The sequence below is a fragment of the Canis lupus genome, chromosome 6 (assembly GCF_048164855.1).
Source record: "Canis lupus baileyi chromosome 6, mCanLup2.hap1, whole genome shotgun sequence".
In the NCBI taxonomy this organism is placed as follows: Eukaryota; Metazoa; Chordata; class Mammalia; order Carnivora; family Canidae; genus Canis; species Canis lupus.
In genome coordinates, this window is record NC_132843.1 from 48,381,156 (window position 1) to 48,399,763 (window position 18,608).

General features: G+C 38.0%; 1 protein-coding gene across 5 annotated transcripts in view; it reads right to left on the bottom strand.

Annotated features, from left to right (window-relative positions):
• Positions 1 to 18,608, bottom strand: part of WDR64 (WD repeat domain 64) — a 143,680-nt gene that overhangs the window by 79,435 nt on the left and 45,637 nt on the right. For all 5 annotated transcript variants that reach the window (XR_012032903.1, XM_072830405.1, XM_072830403.1 and 2 more), the window contains one exon: positions 3,044 to 3,123. Coding sequence is in view for 4 of the 5 variants with exons in the window: in XM_072830405.1 (XP_072686506.1) it covers positions 3,044 to 3,123 (80 nt within the window). In the remaining variant the exon portion in view is untranslated. The remainder of the gene's footprint in view (positions 1 to 3,043; positions 3,124 to 18,608) is intronic.

Genomic DNA, 18,608 nt, shown 5'->3' on the forward strand with positions numbered 1-18,608 from the left:
AAAAGATAATCTCAAATAGCACAGCTTACAGATGTGGATCCCTGTTCGTTCTTAGAACCATCACTACCAGACACCAGGAAACTTGCTCCCAGTCCAAGCCATGACTCCTACATACTACTCTGCAGACTTCTAACTCAAATGCCTTGCTTTCTTTCCTTGATGTCTTTACTTGAAATTTAGAAGTCTTTGGACTATTAATGCCTCATTTTTCTGAGTACACAAAGCTCTGACTATATATTGAGTAACATCTAATTGGCAAACGGGATTCCAAATTTTCCAAAAGATATTTTAATTTATCTCCCAAAGAACAGGAATTTCTTTAAACAACAAAATTGGGATACTTTAAGGTCAAGGGGGATCTTGAAATTTATGAGATCCAGGGCAGCCGGGGTGGTTCAGTGGTTTTAGCACTGCCTTCAGCCCAGGGTGTGATCCTGGAATCCCAGGATTGAGTCCCATGTCAGGCTCCCTGCAAGGAGCCTGCTTCTCCCTCTGCCTGTGTCTCTGCCTCTCTCTGTGGGTCTCTCATGAATAAATAAATAAAATCTTAAAAAAAAAAAAGAAATGTATGAGATCCAACTTCTTCATTTTACTAGATAAGGAAAGTGAGCAACAAGAGAAATTACGTGACTGTTGAAAACCATACAGTTGATTAGTGGCCAGGCTGTGACTAAAGCCACGTCTTCTAACTTTTAGCGCATTGTTTTTACTTGTTTCGCTTTCCAGTAGATTACTATGTAATTTCTTAAAAATAATATTCCAACCATATGCTGGCTTTAAGTAAGTGTTGTGGAAGGCCCAAAGCTGAACAAATTTCAATATGAACTTCAAATGCATACTTTACTGGAAAAATTTTTAGCTTTATGTCCTCAGGGGAGATTATCCAGGTGTGAAGTGAGAGTATAACTATTTTTACACAGTTGACCCTTGAACAACATGGGTTTGAACTACTTAGATCCACTTGTACACAAACTAATTTTTGATAAATACACTTCAGAACTGTAAATGTGTATTTTTCTTCCTTATGACTTTCTTAACATTTTCTTCTCTCTAGCTTACTTTACTATAAGAATATAGTGTATAATATATAGAATATATAAAATACGTTGTGTTAACATAATCAAGTTTATGTTATCTATGCTTCTCTCTCTGCCTATGTCTCTGCCTTTCTCTCTCTCTGTGTCTCTCATGAATAAATAAGATCTTTAAAAAAAAAAAAAAAAGCGGCAGTCTGGGTGACTCAGCGGTTTAGCGCAGTCTTCAGCCCAGGGTGTGATCCTGGAGTCCCGGTATCGAGTCCCACATCGGGCTCCCTGCATGGAGCCTGCTTCTCCCTCTGCCTGTGTCTCTGCCTCTCTCTCTCTCTCTCTCTCTCTCTCTCTGTGTCTCTCATGAATAAATAAATAAAATCTTTTTAAAAAACGTTTATGTTATCTGTAAGACTTCCAGTCAATAGGAGGCTATCAGTAGTTAAGTTTTGTGGGAGTTCAAAGTTATACATTGATTTTCTACTGTTGGAGGAAGGGGGTTGGTGTCCCTGACTACTGTGTTTTGCAAGGGAGCTGGATGATCCCTCTTATTAATTCCAATGTCATTCTAGCTTCAGGTTTTATGATTAATTTATTTCCCATGAGATTGGCTCTTTCTTTTGTTTTTCCATTGCACCTACAATAATTCAGACCCTTGCCTCCTCCTCACGACTTCTAGAACAGCCTCCCAACTGGAACTTCCAATTTCATTGTATTCCAACAAAACCTCCACACATTTGTCAAAATGACTTTGCCTATGTGTTGCAGATGGATTGAATTAATATTTACTGAAAATCTACTATGTGCCAGGCATACATTATTTCAATTAATCTTAAGCACCACCATATGAAGTATGTTTGTTTTTGTTATCGTTAATATTATTATTAGTAAATTTGTATTGAACACGTATTATGCGTTAAGTACTTTATTCAAATTTGTTTAACTCATAATAATATTTGAGTAGGTACTATTATAAGTCCCACTGTAGAGTAGATTGAAGCTTAAAGGAATTAAGTGACCTGTCCAAGGCCACACAACTTGCTAGAAAGACAACCAGGATTTGTACCCAGACAGTCTGATTCCAGAGTCCATGCTCAAAGCCATCCTGCTCTATTAGCACCCCAGGATTATAGATGACAAGTCTGAGGCTCAAGGAACATTTCCATTCTCCCTCCCCCTTCAAGCTGCTGCTTCTTCTTCTTCTTCTTCTTCTTTTGTATATTCTTTTTTTGGAGTTCTATTTGCCAACATATAGTATAACACTCAGTGCTCATCCAGTTAAGTGCCCCTCTCAATGCCCGTCACCCAGTCACCCCAACCCCCCGCCCACCTCCCTTTCCACTACCCCTTGTTTGTTTCCCAGAGTTAGGTGTCTCTCATATTTTGTCACCCTAACTGATATTTCCCATTAATTTCCCCTTTGAGCTTCTTACATCATACTCTCCACAGATGACCTGTCTTATGTTCCACCCTATGTAACCCTTAAATGGTAACCTGCTTCAAGGCTCTCTCCCTGGCTTCTCCTCTGCTAACTCTAAAACATTGGCCCTTGACCTTTTTGGCCATAGATCCCATTGAGGATTAGATAAAATTTAGGGCCATCTCTGCAGAAAAATGCACATAGACATGGAAGTGTCATTAGGCTTCTAGAGCCTCCAAGACTCCTTTAAAGCCCATACAGTGGCCCCAGGCTAGGATCTCATGCTCTCACATGTTGAAATAACTTGTAGAGAGATTAATATCTAAAGATAAACTATAAACAAAGCAATAAAAAAAGTAAGATACAGAAGAATTTATAACATTCTGGGGCCAGGGAAGAACTTTCTAAGTGTGCCATCAAATCCAGAAGGCACAAAGAAAAAGACTGACAGATTTAACTTTATAGGAATTTTTTAATTCTCTAAAAAGTTTTCCCTAGGAGTAAAACTCTGTTAGCCACCATATCACTATATTAATCAAGGAGAACACTGTTTGTGAAGTAGAAAACCTTTGTACAGCATGAACTGCCCCCTTACCTCCAGTGACAATCACGTTTGCTTTTGTACAGTAACAAAAAGTGTTTGCTCCTCTTGGCATGGAAAACTCTCTGACAGGCCTAGGAAACACAAATTAGATGTAAAGCTTCTATGTGTTTCTTTATACAGCTAATTCTAACTTATACATAGGTTATGTTCAACTGGTTCACTTCTAAGCTGGTTATAAATCTATTTACCCACAGAAAATATTATAAGTAAGGAAGAAATCCTCACTGACCAACAGAGTCTACTTATCCCATAGTGTGGTGATATTAGCACAGCACTGTGTACTCTTTCTGCTGAACAGGAAATCCAGTCATCTGCCCTGAGGTTGTGTTTATGCTGGTGGTAAGGATGGGCAGAGACTGATCATTCTTAATCCAGGAAGGATAGTGTATGGCTAACTGAGTCCATTTGGTACACACAATGCCAGGAATGCCTTTGGACACATTCTCCTCTCCCATCACCCACATCCCACCTGCTGTCAAGTCTTGTTGATTTTACCTCTAAAATATACCTGAAATCTGGCCACTTCTTCCCATTCCCACTACAGTGTCTAAGTTCAAGCCTCCATCCCCTCTCACCAGACCTTCTGCAATAAACTACTAACTTCTTAGCTTCTACCATCGTCCATTCTTCTGTCCACCTTCCTATCTCAAATCCTGCAGTCATGTGATAGGGTGATCTTCGTAAAACCTGAATTAGAGCATAACACTTTCTTCATGGGCTTCCTGATGCTCCAAAAGTAGCTGAGCTCCTTCATCTGGCCCAACAGGCCTACCTGGCCCACTTGGCCCTGGATGGGCCCCTATCACCTTTCCAGGCTGGCCCCATGCCTTTCTTTTTCCTCTGCTGCTGTGACCCAGCCATGGCAGTTCTAGTCAGACCCATTCTGGCTGCACTGAGCACTCTCCCCACTCAGGAGATTCTGTACAGGCCCAGGATATGCTGGCGCCAGATCCCAGCCTCTCTAGCAGCCATCCTCCCAGAAGTGTCAGCTCAAATGCTGCCTTTTCACAAGCCTTGCCTCAACTCTACCCTACTGCCTCCACTAGTGAAGTAGTGTCTTTTGTTTTATTCTCTCTCTTAGTACCGTGTTATCTTCCCTGCAGCCTGTAGCACCTATCATATAATTTTAGTATATAGGTTTTGAGTGTTAACTTAATATCTATGAGTAGTACCATGCTAGACTTAAAAGAGCCTGGGCTTAAGTGAAAATGTGTAGGCTTAAATCCTGTGTTCATCACTGTGCCTCAGAATTTATTAAATGGGATAATAACAATACTGTCTTCAGATACTAGCAATAATTGAGAGCTGTTACTGCATCTGACCAGATAGGGTAAAGGAGGAGATGTTTTACTATGAAAGGGGACACCAGAAAGAGTCCTAGACTAGGAGGTAAGTAGACCCTGAAGCCGGGAGGGGAGGAGAGGGAAGGAAAGCAGGTGGCTTTTGTCTCCTCTTCACCTTGGATGCATGTGTGTTCTTTCCTTTCCTTTTTTCTTAAACACACATGGAAGCATATATTATTCTGTTCTTTGTTTTTTCACTTAATATTATTTCTTGAAGATCTTTCCAAATCAGCACATAAAATACTTCCTCATTCTTTCTTTCTCAGAGTTCATGAAAAGCCTCAATGTAGTAACATAAATCTAAAGTCAAAATTTAGAATTGTGACAATGTTTAAATGTCCTAGATAAGAAGTAGAAAGATCTGACTAGGGACTCATTTCAAGTTTTTCCAATGACACACTTGGTAACTATAGCTGGTTGAGCTAAGCTTAACTATAAACCAGGAATGGTATAATCTTCTACCTTTGTCTCCAAACATGGCCTCTTACTGCATCACCTTGTACCAAGAGCATGGCCTCTTGGGCCAGCTCCCATAGCACACCTTCTACTAAGATACTTACTATGTCTCACAGGACATTCACGCAGGCTTACCACATGGAACAGTGTCAGTGTGAATGCAGTCTCTCCCTACTATCATGGGTCCCTCCAGCAAGGGAGGAAGGCGTCCATTAGGCATGGAAGGCACAGTGCCTTGGGCTTATAGTACTTTCAGGGTCCTATGCAAATGCTTTAATTGTTCTTAAAATCAGGAGGGGAAAAAATGTAAGTATAGTGTCATGAGAAATGTTTTCATTTGTTCTCACATCAGAAAAAAAATAAAAATTTCAGAAACCATGAAAATCTATTGACTTTTTTCTAAAACAGGAGAAAAATATTGAAATATTTAAAGTCATATCAAAAGTAATATGTAATATTGATAGTATTATGGTGGGAGAGACCTGTGAAGCAAATGCCCAGGACCACTAGAGTCATAATGTAGTCCAGCCTGCTGTCTTCAGAATTCTCCATGGGGAAGCAAGTACTGGTCATCATGAGCAAGGTTCCCCACTTTTGGCTCTTTTGGAGCAGGTTCTCCTGGAGTTGGTTCTCCTGAAGCTGTCCTCAATTGGCCTGGAGTAGGGGGAGCTCTCCCTTCAAGCTCCACTTTCCACCCAGAGAAGGCAGTTGAATCACCCCAACATTCCCCTTAGTCCCACAGCTGTGTTCCTTGATCTTTCTTTGCAATTACTTTAGAATTGCTAGTTGTCCTCTTTTTGCTGGGGATTGACAATGGCAGAAGGGTCATCATGGGACTCATCTGACCACCTTGTAGTAATTCTGAGGATATTTCAGTATATCTCTTGGGAATGAGCATTAGCTGAAATCCCAAGACAACAGGAAAATAACCATTTGATACCCTGTTAGTTGATCATGAAAAAAAAAATCTATCAATCATTTTCTTCAATTTCTCAGCATGTGAAGTGGGACTTATACATACTTAGCATTTAACTTTTTTGGTTTTTGTTTTTAAATATTTGCCCAATAGAATTATACTCTTTATTTTTCACAATTAGATGGATTACAAATGAATGAACTGCACCTTTAAATAAAACTATTTCAACTAGAAAAGCTATATTTTATGTCAACTTGGGAAAAAAATTGGAAAAATGAACTGTTTTTCACAGGTATTTTACATACATATTCAAATGCATGACTTTGAATAGACTGCTTTTTTATTCTATTATTCGGTATATCTTACTCTAACTGGTACATACCAAAGTGTTCTAAGAAATCAAACCTTTGTGAGAAATCTATTATGATAATATCAGCTAGTATTTCTATAGCATTTTACATCTAAAGAGTGAAGAGCGTTCCTACTCATATCTTACAATGCAGGAAAATATTTGGTTTGGTGTTTGGGCTTAAGCCCAGGTCCTCCACACCATGCTTCCTCCTCAAGGATGAGGTGGTGGGTAAGAGGGACTAGGAGTGGGGCTGCTCCCTTGGCCAGGGTGCCTCAGTGAGCCCTCATTTGTAAACACCCCTCATAGCAGGATGGCACCAGGCTCAGTCTCATGTACAAGGTAGGCCATGTAGTCCATTCCATAGAAAATAAAATGTAAATACCATCGTACTTTGAGCATAGAATGCTCCCAATAAATATTTGTTTGAATATCCTTAAGAAATGAATACCTGATTGATAATACCTCTTTCCATAGTCACAGAGAATAGAAATGTATCCTGGAAAGTTCCCTCTTAAGTTTTCCCTGGTCCTCTTAAGACAACAGCACTTTTGAAAGGAAATATTTTCTAACAATTTCTTTACAAAAAAATAAAAACCCACTCTAGTGTCAAAAGGCCCTAACTGGGGACACCTCGGTGGCCCAGCGGTTTAGCACCTGCCTTTAGCCCAGGGAGTGATCCTGGAGACCTGGGATCGAGTCCCATGGAGCCTGCTTCTCCCTCTGCCTGTGTCTCTGCCTCTCTCTCTGTGTCTCTCATGAATAAATAAATAAAATCTTAAAAAAACAAAAAGGCCCTAACTGAATGATAGTGTCCTTCCCTTCAGCTTCCCTGCTGTTGTCACACAAATGCAAGCCTGGGAGAGAAGAGGTTAGTCAGATGGAAGTTAAAGGGGTACTCAAGGTGCATGCTACACCACGAGGGCAGTTTACCCATTGTAAGATGGTGCCCACACAAAAAAGCACGGGGGGAGGGGGTCCAGTTCCTGTGATTGATTGATAAAGAAGGGCCATTGAGCAAGAGGTGTGTCCTTCTATTTTTTCTCTCCTTAGGGGTGGGGGTCATTGGTGGAAGTGAAGTCAGGGAGTGAGGAAGAAGTCATTTTTATTTTCTCCTTGAAGAAGTGAAGTAAGAAATTTCAAAGTGCCTTACATTAAGGTATTTTTTAAAGTGGTCCACACTTTGCATTATTATCTACCATTGGATCCATATTGTGCCCATCCCCAAGGGACAAGGGAGAGTGCAACAGAAAACTCTAGATCAGGAGTTGGCAAACTTTTTCTTTGAGGAACCATATAATAAATATTTTAGACTTTGCCTACGGGCTCTGTTGTCACAACTTTTCAACTCTGCCACTGTAGCATGAAAACAGCCATAAATAATACATAAATGAGCAAGCATGGCTGTGTTCCCATATAACTTCATGAGCAAAGAAATCTGAATTTCATATAATTTTCATGGGTCACAAAATATTATTCTTTTGATTTGTTCAACTATTTAGAAATGTAAAAATAATTTTTGGTTTGCAGATGTTACAAAAACAGGTGGCCTGCTGGATGTGGCCCATGGGGTTTTATGTACTCTAGATGCAGGAGCAAGAAGCCCAAACCATAACAGCTCTACAATCACTCCACCTGTTCTCAGTATTCAAATTCATTTTTTGATACATTTCAGTATCTTTATGAAGGGAATAAAAAAAGGAATTTACACTTATTGAGTACTAACTTTATGCCAAGCATTAAGCCAGGCACTTCACATGAGTTAACTTTGGTACTTTTTATAAGACTATAAGTTAGGTATATTCATTCCCATCAAAAGACAGGAAAACAGATGAAGAAGAGCTAATGGTATTGTTTGTATGGTGTTCAGTGGTCACAAAGCTAGAATGCTCGGACAGAAACCAGGTCTGTCTGACTCCGTAGCAACCCTACTGTGGGGGTACCATACACTTTCCAATATAATGACCTGCCACTGAATTGGGAAACTGAGAAAATTAATGCTAAATAGCTGCTCATCCCTGGGAAATTGTCAAGCTATCAAAGGGTTAAAGGTTCAACTTCTGTCTTGCAACAGGCCAACCTGCTTTACATGGCATAATTAATTGCAGATGTTCATTTCCTTGCTGGTACGAAACTCCATTTGTGAAATTACCATACAAAATTACAACCAAAATGGTAATCATGTTTGAAATGGAAAATTTTTTCAAGAGGAGTTTTTTCCTGCCTTTTTGGGAGCTGTGCTGGCTCCCATTTTAACAGCTGGCCAATTATGTATTAGTATAATTGCAGTTTCATCTGGTTCAACTTAAGACTCATTATAGGAAATTGCAGAAATAGGAATATGTTGAATCTAGAGATGAAGTGGACCCGACTCTCCTTCAATTGAGATGACTCTCCAGTGGAACTGGCAGTTCAGGAAAACATTATTATACTGTATCACTTGAGAAATCTCTTTAGCTTCTAGATTTAGGAGAGTGGCCCAAGGAAATAGTTGAAAAGCTCAGTCAGAATCTGACTGAATAGATCAATGATCACCGTTTGCTGAGGCTGTCTGAATATTTTTACCTCCGTCTCCTGACTCCCTCAGGCTGAATGTATCATCAACCACGTTCCAGGCATTATGGTAAATACTAGGAAGCTCAGAATTGGGCTCAAAGACAAACTCCTGACTCCTGCAAAATAGATGCTTTTCAGAGCAAAGACCAGAAAGTACTGGCTAGTTTGAAAAATAAAACCTCTTAGCTAATCTAAGTGTTTACAACTACTAAGTACCAAATCTGTGGATCCCTGTGCAGAGTGGGAATTTAAATTCCCTATGATACCATTATACATATTAGAAATACATATATATATATACATATTTTGAAGGAAACATATAAACAAAAAGATATACTAAACCCAATAGAATGGTTGCCTCTGTGTGTGTGTGTGTGTGTGTGTGTGTGCGTGTGTGTGCATGCACAGGAAAAATGGATTGAGATACAGGATAAAAAGGAAAAAAACAAGAGAAGGAGAATGTGAACAACTAAGTCCTCCTCTGGAGGTTGCTCCACTGGGGGGAAAAAAGGAATTAGATTTGCCTAGAATCATGCTAGTTGAAGGGCTTATTTTCCTTCACAAAAAGAAGGTATAACATCTAAATGAGATAAAAAAAAGATTACTATCTTGTTTAAAACCTAACCCAAGAATCACCACTTGAATGACAAATCGTAATGCTTAGAGAACGGGAATAGGGGCCCCATGATACCTCGTTTCCCAAGGAAAGGACTAGTACCTTTCTTTTCGCCCCAGTATTGTCATTATTATGGATTTTGATTCTTTAAATATCATTCTTTGTGAAAAAGCATGAATGACTATAAGCAAATAATAAACGTTTTAATTGTTACAATACTTTACAGTTTTCAAGAACCTTCTCTCAACTGAGCTTATTTGAGCAGCACAGAAGTCCCAGAGATGAGAAAGTATTATCCCTATTCATTAATGAGGTTATTGAGGTTCAGATAGGTACCATGCCCAAGACCACAGGGCCAACATAAGTGTCAGAAGTGATATTAGAACTCATTTTCTTCATTGCAAAATTATTCCCTTACTCACATTCTCTCTTAGTGAACAGCACAGCCATGCAAACAGTCCTCCCAGATGCCTTTTGTTGCTCTAAGAATTCCTCTGGATCTTGCATGATTTGATCTTTACCTCATTCAGCTCTTGGCTCAAAGGTTAGCTTCCCAGAGCAGTCTCTCCTGACTATCCTATCAAAAATACTGCCTCCAGTCACTTTATCTGGTAACCCTACTTCATTTCCTAAATTTATATCATTTATTGGATTATGTCTTTCTCACTAGAATATGTGCTTGAGGAAAGGAGAGAGTTAGTCTTCTTTGCATACCATTATATCAATTCTTGGAACAATTTTTGGACTATAATACACATGCCATAAATATTGTTGCAAATGAAAAATGAAACTTAAATTCTTCTCTTTATTCCTTTTATCCAATAGGTCACTATTTCTTATAAAAAATGAATGTATTCTCTCTCTCTCTCTTTTTTTTAAGATGTTATTTACTTATTAATGAGAGACACAGAGAGAGAGAGAGAGAGAGGCAGAGGCACAGGCAGAGGGAGAAGCAGGCTCCATGCATGGAGTCAGACGTGGGACTCAATCCCTGGTCTCCAGGATCAGGCCCTGGGCTGAAGGCGGGGCTAAACCACTGAGCCACCTGGGCTTCTTTATTCTCTCTTCTTTTTTACTTAAACTGATTAAGTTCAAGCTCTCATTAGTTCCTTTCTGAACTATTACCCCATTTTCCCAGTCACCTCCTCCTTTTCAATCTGCCTCCTCCTTTCCCAACCCGTTCTCTATCTCAGTGCTAGGGCAATCTGTCAAAAAACACCTCGTTTTGCCCATTCTATTGACCAAAGCATTTAATAGCTTGTATAGTTCCGCGGTTAATATTCCAGCTCTTCAGTCTGGTATGCAGGCCTTATCATATTGTCCTTGTCCCTCCTCGTCTTTCTTAACCTTTCCCCCTTTCTGTGCTTCAATCATATTGAACCACTTAGAGTGTCTAGAATTCACTCTTTTCTTTTCACTTCTATACCTTTGCAAATGCCACTTTTTTAATATGGCTGCTTATCCACTTTCATGCAATTTGTTTGCCTGGCTAACTCTTACCAGTTCTTCAAAACTCAGCATGAATGATGCTTTCTTCAGGAAGCCTTCCCCAGTTTTTCTCCCTTCAAAATCCTGTGTAAGATGTTCTAGGAAGTCTCTTCTGTCCCTCTCTAATATCTATATCATGACACTTATCCTCCTCTGTGGGAATCTTTTTGTTTTCTTCCTCATTAGACTCAAGATCAAGGACCTAGTCTTATTCATCTTTAAATTCCCATCACATAGAAAGGTGCGTCGAATGTAGTAACTCATCAGTAAGTATTTGCTAAACAAATGGAGATTCAGACTCTAGAACTTCTTCTGGGGTCATCAAATTGCTCAAGTTATAGGACAATTACTTAGATGATGTTGGATATATTAATAACTCTCAACAAGCTTTGTGTCTTGGAAAGACACACCCTTAAACATAGTTGAGACAATAAATAAAAAGATGGAGGCACAAAAATGATACCTAACCCACTTGGGAGATGAAGTACTAGGAGAAGGTCAGGAAAATTTCCTAGAGTTGGTATCATCTGATTATTAAAGGATTTATGGGGTCAATTATACCTCAATAAAATTGGAGAAAATTAAAAACAAAAAATTTCCCTCTTTTCCAAAAAAAAAAAAAAAAAGATTATAGAGGTTGAAGGAAGAGAAAGAGAGGAAGAGTAGGAAGAGTATTTCAGACATCAAACATGTACAAAATCCTAGCATGGGGTATCCAGGGAACAACAACAAACTCAGAGTTATAGGAACCTAAGTACAAGGCACTGAAGAGAACAAGGTGGAGACACTGGCAGGACTAGACTATGGAATTGCTATAGTAGGGGGTGGAGAAACATGAAAAGTATTGAGGTAGTTGGATATCATCTTCATAAGAATACTCTGGGAGACTAATGGACAATAATTTTGGCAGGGATAAAGTTGAGACAAGACACTAGTTGGAGATAATAGTCTAGGGGGTTGTAGATACAGAAGATAAGACAGATTCAACAAGTGTTTGTAAGAGAATAGAGATGAATTTGTTGATTATTGGTTTATGGGCACTGAGGGAAAGGAAACAGTCACTTGGGGTTGCCAGACTTCTGTCTAGGATGATTTGATGGGTTAACAGAAATTAAAAGTCCTATAAAAGATATAGATTCAGAGGTGAGGGAGTTAAGTCCAGTTATAAATGTATGAGTTTGAGGGGCTATGAAATACCCAAGTGGAGATGGTAAGCAGGTATACTAAGTTCAAAATTCAAAATAACTCGGGTTTTATCAGCATATACGTGTTAGTATGCTAGAGAAGAGGAACATCACCCAAGAAGTGCCTAGAAAGTGAGAATTAAAGTTGGCTAGGCTTACTCTAGAGAAAACCCCATTTAACAGCAGACACAAAAGGAGGAGTCATAAGGAAAAAGACAAGTAAAATAAAAGGAGAAAACACTGCTTCCCAAATAGAGTTTCAGGGTGAGTGAGATCAGTAATGCTGAATGCCCCAAGGCTATCTGATATGTTAAGTTTCCATCAGTTTTACAATGCAGACATTACTGGCCAACTTGAGAGTCCCTTCTACAGGGTAAGAAGTGGGTAAAGCTGTATGAGAGGATTATAGGGAGAAAAAGTAACACCAAGGTAGTAGAGATAGTGAGTACAGAATACTTTTTCCAAAAGAGGTGTAGTATGATAGTTCACAGGAGATTATACATCAAGAAAAGCATTACTCACATCAGAAGAGACTTGAGTATTACAGGCAGAAGTGAGAGAGTGGGAGAAACTGAGATTAGCAAGATCCTAGAGAAGGAGTCAAAAAAATTAAAGGCCAATGATCAAAGGTTTGATGTTTCAACCTCTAAAACAAAAGGAAAGATCAAGGATAAGTGTGGATACAGAAAATTCCTAATGGCCTGGAGTGCTGAGAATTACTCCAAAGGCCTCAGGGTTTTGTGGTCATGCAGGATGGGACATCTGTGGAGAGCGAACAGAGACTTGAAGCTGGGAATAGTCTGCGATCCTCTGAGATCCTATAAAGGCGAAGGGCTTGGCGAAGGGCTCTGCTGAGCAGAAAGGTTGGGATTCTGCTGACTGGTGCATGCAGAAGGGATTGCATGGCAGATGGGGATGCACAACAAGAAGAAGGCTAGTGAGATATGAGTTCAGATGCCGAACCTGTGGTCCAGGTAGGGAGGGAGAGAAGGAAGTCAAGGAGAAACCTGATGAAATTGGAGCTAATGGGGAGAAGAAGGATCAGAGGCCTCATTGAGGTCATCAAGAAGGCACAGAGGGAGTCAGAGCCTTGAAGAGCCAATAATGTAAGACACAGAAGCCAGAGAGAGATACTGGGGTTTCTGAAGACAAAAATTCTAGGTGCTTGTCAATATTGTTTGGAACAATGTTTTGATTTCTATTTTGCAATGTGAGATTGCCAATACACAGCCAAACACACCAATGTAAAGATATTCTTTAAGAAGAAATAAGCCACTTAATTCATTCAAAAGCCAATTTGGCATGCTTATTATTAGCTGCCATAACCTTTCTCATTTAATAAAATCCCTGCCAAATTTATTTTCATAGTCCCCTATAAAAGACTTGTTCTCATCTCTATGGGCTTGCTGGAGTACTATCATTTATCACTCCTTTATCTGAGCTCCTATGATGCCTATAACCATAAACCTTTCAACTGAAATTTAACATGCTCTGCTTCACAAAGTTAATTATTCTATGCAATTGTATGCTGGTAAATGTTTAATATTCAGCAAAGGCCAGGGAAGTGGAGGTGGAGGTCATTGGTTATAACATTTGCTGTTTTCCATGGTATATTTATATACCTATATACCATATTCCTATGGTGGTCAATTTCAAACTAGCAATGTGAGTGACATCTCCAAACTTGGGGTTGGGAAAAGATATACAGTTGCACACCATTATATAGTATTCCTATATCCTTGAGGACATAAAATCCTCAGGCATATACATAAAATGTAGTAAAAAAAAAAAAGTGATGAGTTTTGAGTGTTTATTGCTTCTGTTTTTAATATACTGGAATTGTGAGCTTATATAAATTTAAATGATGGTCATGTTCAACAAGTTTGTTAAATTCCTGAAATCTTAGCAATGAGCTCTCATAAGCTGGTGTGATCTGACCTCAGCATGCCATTGATCTTATGGCTGTATTTCTTGTCTTCCCACTGAGATTTCAAGCATTTAAATGCAGGGGTCATGCCTTAAACATATTTGTATGTCCACGGTGCTTAACACATAGTGAGTGACTTAGTAACTATTTGTTGAATCACTGATATACTTCTGGATTAAAAGCTGAACTACATGACCTGTATAACTTTCTGGTTGCCATACTGACTGTTAGAATTACCCTGGTGAGTGTTACTGGAGATATATGTGTGAGTCATTTGTGTGGGTAAAATCATACTGTCTGTAGATTCATGTATCTTCAAGATGAAAATCCTTTCTCTGGATACTGAAGTAGAATATATATCTTTCATAGGGCCACAGGGCCTATTATATTTCATATGGTTCACAAATGTTTCTTTATGGTTATTAATTGCCAACATAATACAAGATCAATTAGAAATTAAGTTGCATCTATTTCTTAATTAAATGTTTCAGAAATGCACTTCTTTAAAATGCCAGAGTGTAATCACCAGTAGTTAATTATGTTACAGAAACTAAGTGAAAATTAATTATGCCATAGAAATGATATTTGTGGAATCAGAGCTAGTGTTAAGAAACGAAACTGTTTCTAATGTGCTGTGAAAAGTTGTTAGTTCATTTCTCAGTGCAATATGTTATACGTCAAGATAAACATTTTTATCTTTTTCTAAATGAGGGGAAAATATGTCTTTCACGAAGACTATAACTTTCAAGAAAATGTAGTCAGTCATTTTAGAGATGTGATATTCTTTTCTTCCATAAAATTTCTAATTTTGTTAGGCTGTTTCTTAAATTGAAAATGAATTTAAAGAAATTCTAGCTCTGTTATGTTTGGAGGCTATCTTTTCCTCTCACTTTTTTGTGAATTTCATTTAAAAACTCCATAGCGGGGGCTCCTGGATAGCTCAGTCGGTTGAGCTACCAACTCTTAGTTTTGGTTCAGGTCATTGCCTCAGGGTTGTGAGATTGAGCCCCACATCAGATTCTGTATCTTCCTCTGTCCCTCCCCCCCCCCCCCCAGTTTGTGCTCACTGTCTCTCCTAAAAAAAAAAAAAAAAAAAGAACTCAACAAGAAGGACCTAGAAGTTATCATTTGTATTTTGTTAGTGGGACAAATAAACTATTAACCATTTTTCCTAGTACATATATTTAGTTGAACTCAAGTCCTCCAGCTAAGACTCAATCTCACTGCAACTCACTGATCTTTAGATAGAAAAGCTGAAATTCACTAAAAATGATTAAAATCAAGCAAATGAGTTTTAAGAAATGGAATTAAGTCATCAAGGAGGGTTTTATAGTTTTAAGGTTGACCCTCAGTGTTTTGTTTTTATTTTATCTTTTCAGTTTTTTGGATCTAATATATGAATAAATTATGAAAGGATTTCTCTCCCATTGAATTAATTAACACATCCATTATCTCATATATTTATCTTTTTCTTTCTTTCTCTCTCTCTTTTTTTATTCTGAAAAAGTGGGGGAGGGGCAGAGACAGAGAGAAAGAGAATCCCAAGCACAACCCTGAGATCATGACCTGAGCCATAATCAAGAGTCCAAGGCTTAACTAACTGAGCCACCCTGGTGACTCTCCTTTCTTTTCTTTCTTTCTTTCTTTCTTTTCTTTTTCTTTCTTTCTTTCTTTCTTTTTCTTTCTTTCTTTCTTTCTTTCTTTCTCTTGAGAACATTTAAGTTCTACTGTCTTAGCAAATTTCAGTTATACAATACAGTATTATCTACTATAGTCATCATGTTATACATTAGATCCTCAGGTCTTACTCATTTCTAACTGAAAGTTTATACATTTTTCCAACTTTTCCCTATTTCCCCCAACACCCAGCCCCCGGCATCTACTTTTCCACTCTTTGTTTCTATGAGCTTGACTTTTTTTAAACAGTCCTCATATAAGTAATACCATGCAGTATTTGTATTTCTTTGTCTGCCTTATTTTGCTTGATATAACCCTCCAGGTTCATCTATGTTGTCACAAATGGCAAGATTTCATTCCTTTTTATGGCTGAATAATATTTCATTGTACATGTGTACCAATTTTCTTTATCCATTCATCCACCAATAGACGTTTACTTTGTTTCTATATTTTGGCTATTGTAAATAAAACTATAATAAAATGGGGGTACATATATCTTTTTAAATTAGTGTTTTGTTTTCTTCAGGTAAATATCCAGAAATAGAATTACTGCATCATATGGTAGTTCTATTTTTAATTTTTTTGAGGAACTTCTGTACTGTTTTCCATAGCGGCTGAAGCAATTTACATTCCCACCAACAGGACACCAGGGTTCCCCTTTCTCCATATCTTCAGCAGCACTTGGTGTTTCTTGCATGCATGTGTGTTTTATTAGTTTCAGAGGTAGAATTGAGTCATTCATCAGTTGCATATGATACCCAGTGGTCATTACATCAAGTGCCCTCCTTAATATCCATCACTCAATCATCCCTTACCCTCATCCACCTCCCTCCAGCAACCTTCTTTGTTTCCTAGAGTTCAGTGTCTCTTATGATTTCCCTCCCTTTCAATTTTCATCTGATTTTATTTTTCCTTCACTTCCCCTATGTTCATCTCTTTTGTTTCTTAAATTCCACATATGAATGAAATTATATGATCTTTGTCTTTCTCTGACTGATTTATTTCACTTAGCATAATACCCTCTAGTTCCATCTATCTATATCTATATATATATATATATATCAAATGCAAATGGTGAGGCTTCATTCTTTTTGATGGCTAAGTAATATTTATATATATATAAATATGTATATATTTATATATATATAAATCACTTCTTTATCCATTCATCTGTCAATAGACATCTGGGCTCTTTCCATATTTTGACTACTGTGGACAATGCTACTATAAACATTGGGGTGCATGTGCCTCTTTGAATCACTATGTTTGTGTCTCTTGGATAAATAGCTTGTAATGCAATTGCTGGGTTGTAGGGTAGCTCTATTTTTAACTTTTTGAGGAAACTCCATACTGTTTTCCAAAATGACTGCACCAGTTTGCATTCCCATCAACAGTGTAAGAGGGTTCCCCTTTCTCCACATTTCGCCAACATCTATTGTTTCTTGTGTTGTTAATTTTATCCATTCTGACTAGTGTGAGGTGGTATCTCATTGTGGTTTTGATTTGTATTTCCCTGATGCCAAGTGATGTTGATCATTTTTTCATGAATCTGATGGACATTTGAATGTCTTCTTCAGAGAAATGTCTGTTCATGTCTTCTGCACATTTCTTGACTGGACTTTTTGTTTTTATGGGTTTGAGTTTGATAAATTCTTTATAGATCTTGGATACTAGCCCTTTATCTGATAAGACATTTGCAAATAACTTCTCCCATTCCATAGGTTGTCTTTTAGTTTTGTTGTTTCCTTTGCCTTGTAAAAGCTTTTTTATCTTGATGAAGTCTCAATAGTTTTTGCTTTTGTTTCTCTTGCCTTTGGAGACATGTCTAAGAAGAAATTGCTGTGGCTGAGGTCAAAGAGGGAGCTGCTTGTGTTTTTCTCTGGATTTTGATTTCTGTTTCACATTTAGGTCTTCTATCCATTTTGAGCCTATTTTTGTGTATGGTATAAGAATATGGTCCAATTTCATTCTTCTGCAGGTGGCTGTCTCAATTTTCCCAAAACCATTTGTTGAAGAGACCGTCTTTCTTCCACTGGAAATTTTTTCCTGCTTTGTCAAAGATTAATTGACCATAGAGTTGAGGATCCATTTCTGGATTTGAATTTGTATTCTGCAGTTTACTGAATTAACAGCTTTTGGTGGAGTCTTTAGGACTTTCTATATATAATATCATGTCATCTGGAAATAGTGACAGTTTTGCTTTCTTTCCAATTGGAATATGTTTTATTTGTTTTCCTTGTTACTTGCTCTAGCTAGGACTTCAAATACTATGTTGAATAAAAGTCGCGAAAGTGAGGGGCACCTGTGTGACTCAGTGGGTTAAGTGGCTGCTTTTGGCTCAGGTCATATCCTGGGGTCCTGGTATTGAGCCTTGCATCAGGCTCTCTGCTCAGCAGGGAGCCTGATTCTCTCACTGCTTGTGTTCTCTCTCTCAGTTAAATAATAAATAAATAAATAAATGTGGCAAAAGTGGACATATTTGTCTTGTTCCTGATCTTAAAGGAAAAGCTTTTTGCTTTTACTGAGTATGGTGTTAGCTATGGGTTTGCCATATTCCTTGTGGCTTCAATTTGCATTTTTTTAAGGACATATGATATGGAATATCTTTTCATGTGCTTATTGCCATTTGTATGTTTTCTTTGGTGAGGTATCTCTTTAGATCTTTTGACTTGTTTTTAATATTATGTTTTGTTTTCTTACTGTTGAGTTTTAAGAGTTCTTGGTACATTTTGGGTAAGAGTCCTTTATCAGATGTACCTTTGCAAATATTTTTCTCCCAGTCTGTGGCTTTTTGTTGCTGTTGTTCTCTTTCAGTGTCTCTTGCAGAGCAGTTTTTAATTTTAATGAAGTCTAGTTTATCAACCATTCCTTTCATGAATTATGCCTTTGGTGTTGTATCTATAAATTTGTTGCCAAATCCAAGATTATTTAGATTTTATTCTAGGAGTTTTATAGTTTTGTGTTTTATATTTACATCTATGATCCATTTTAAGTTGTTTGTGTACTTGTGTGTGAAAAATATAAAATCTGTGTCTTGATTTAGA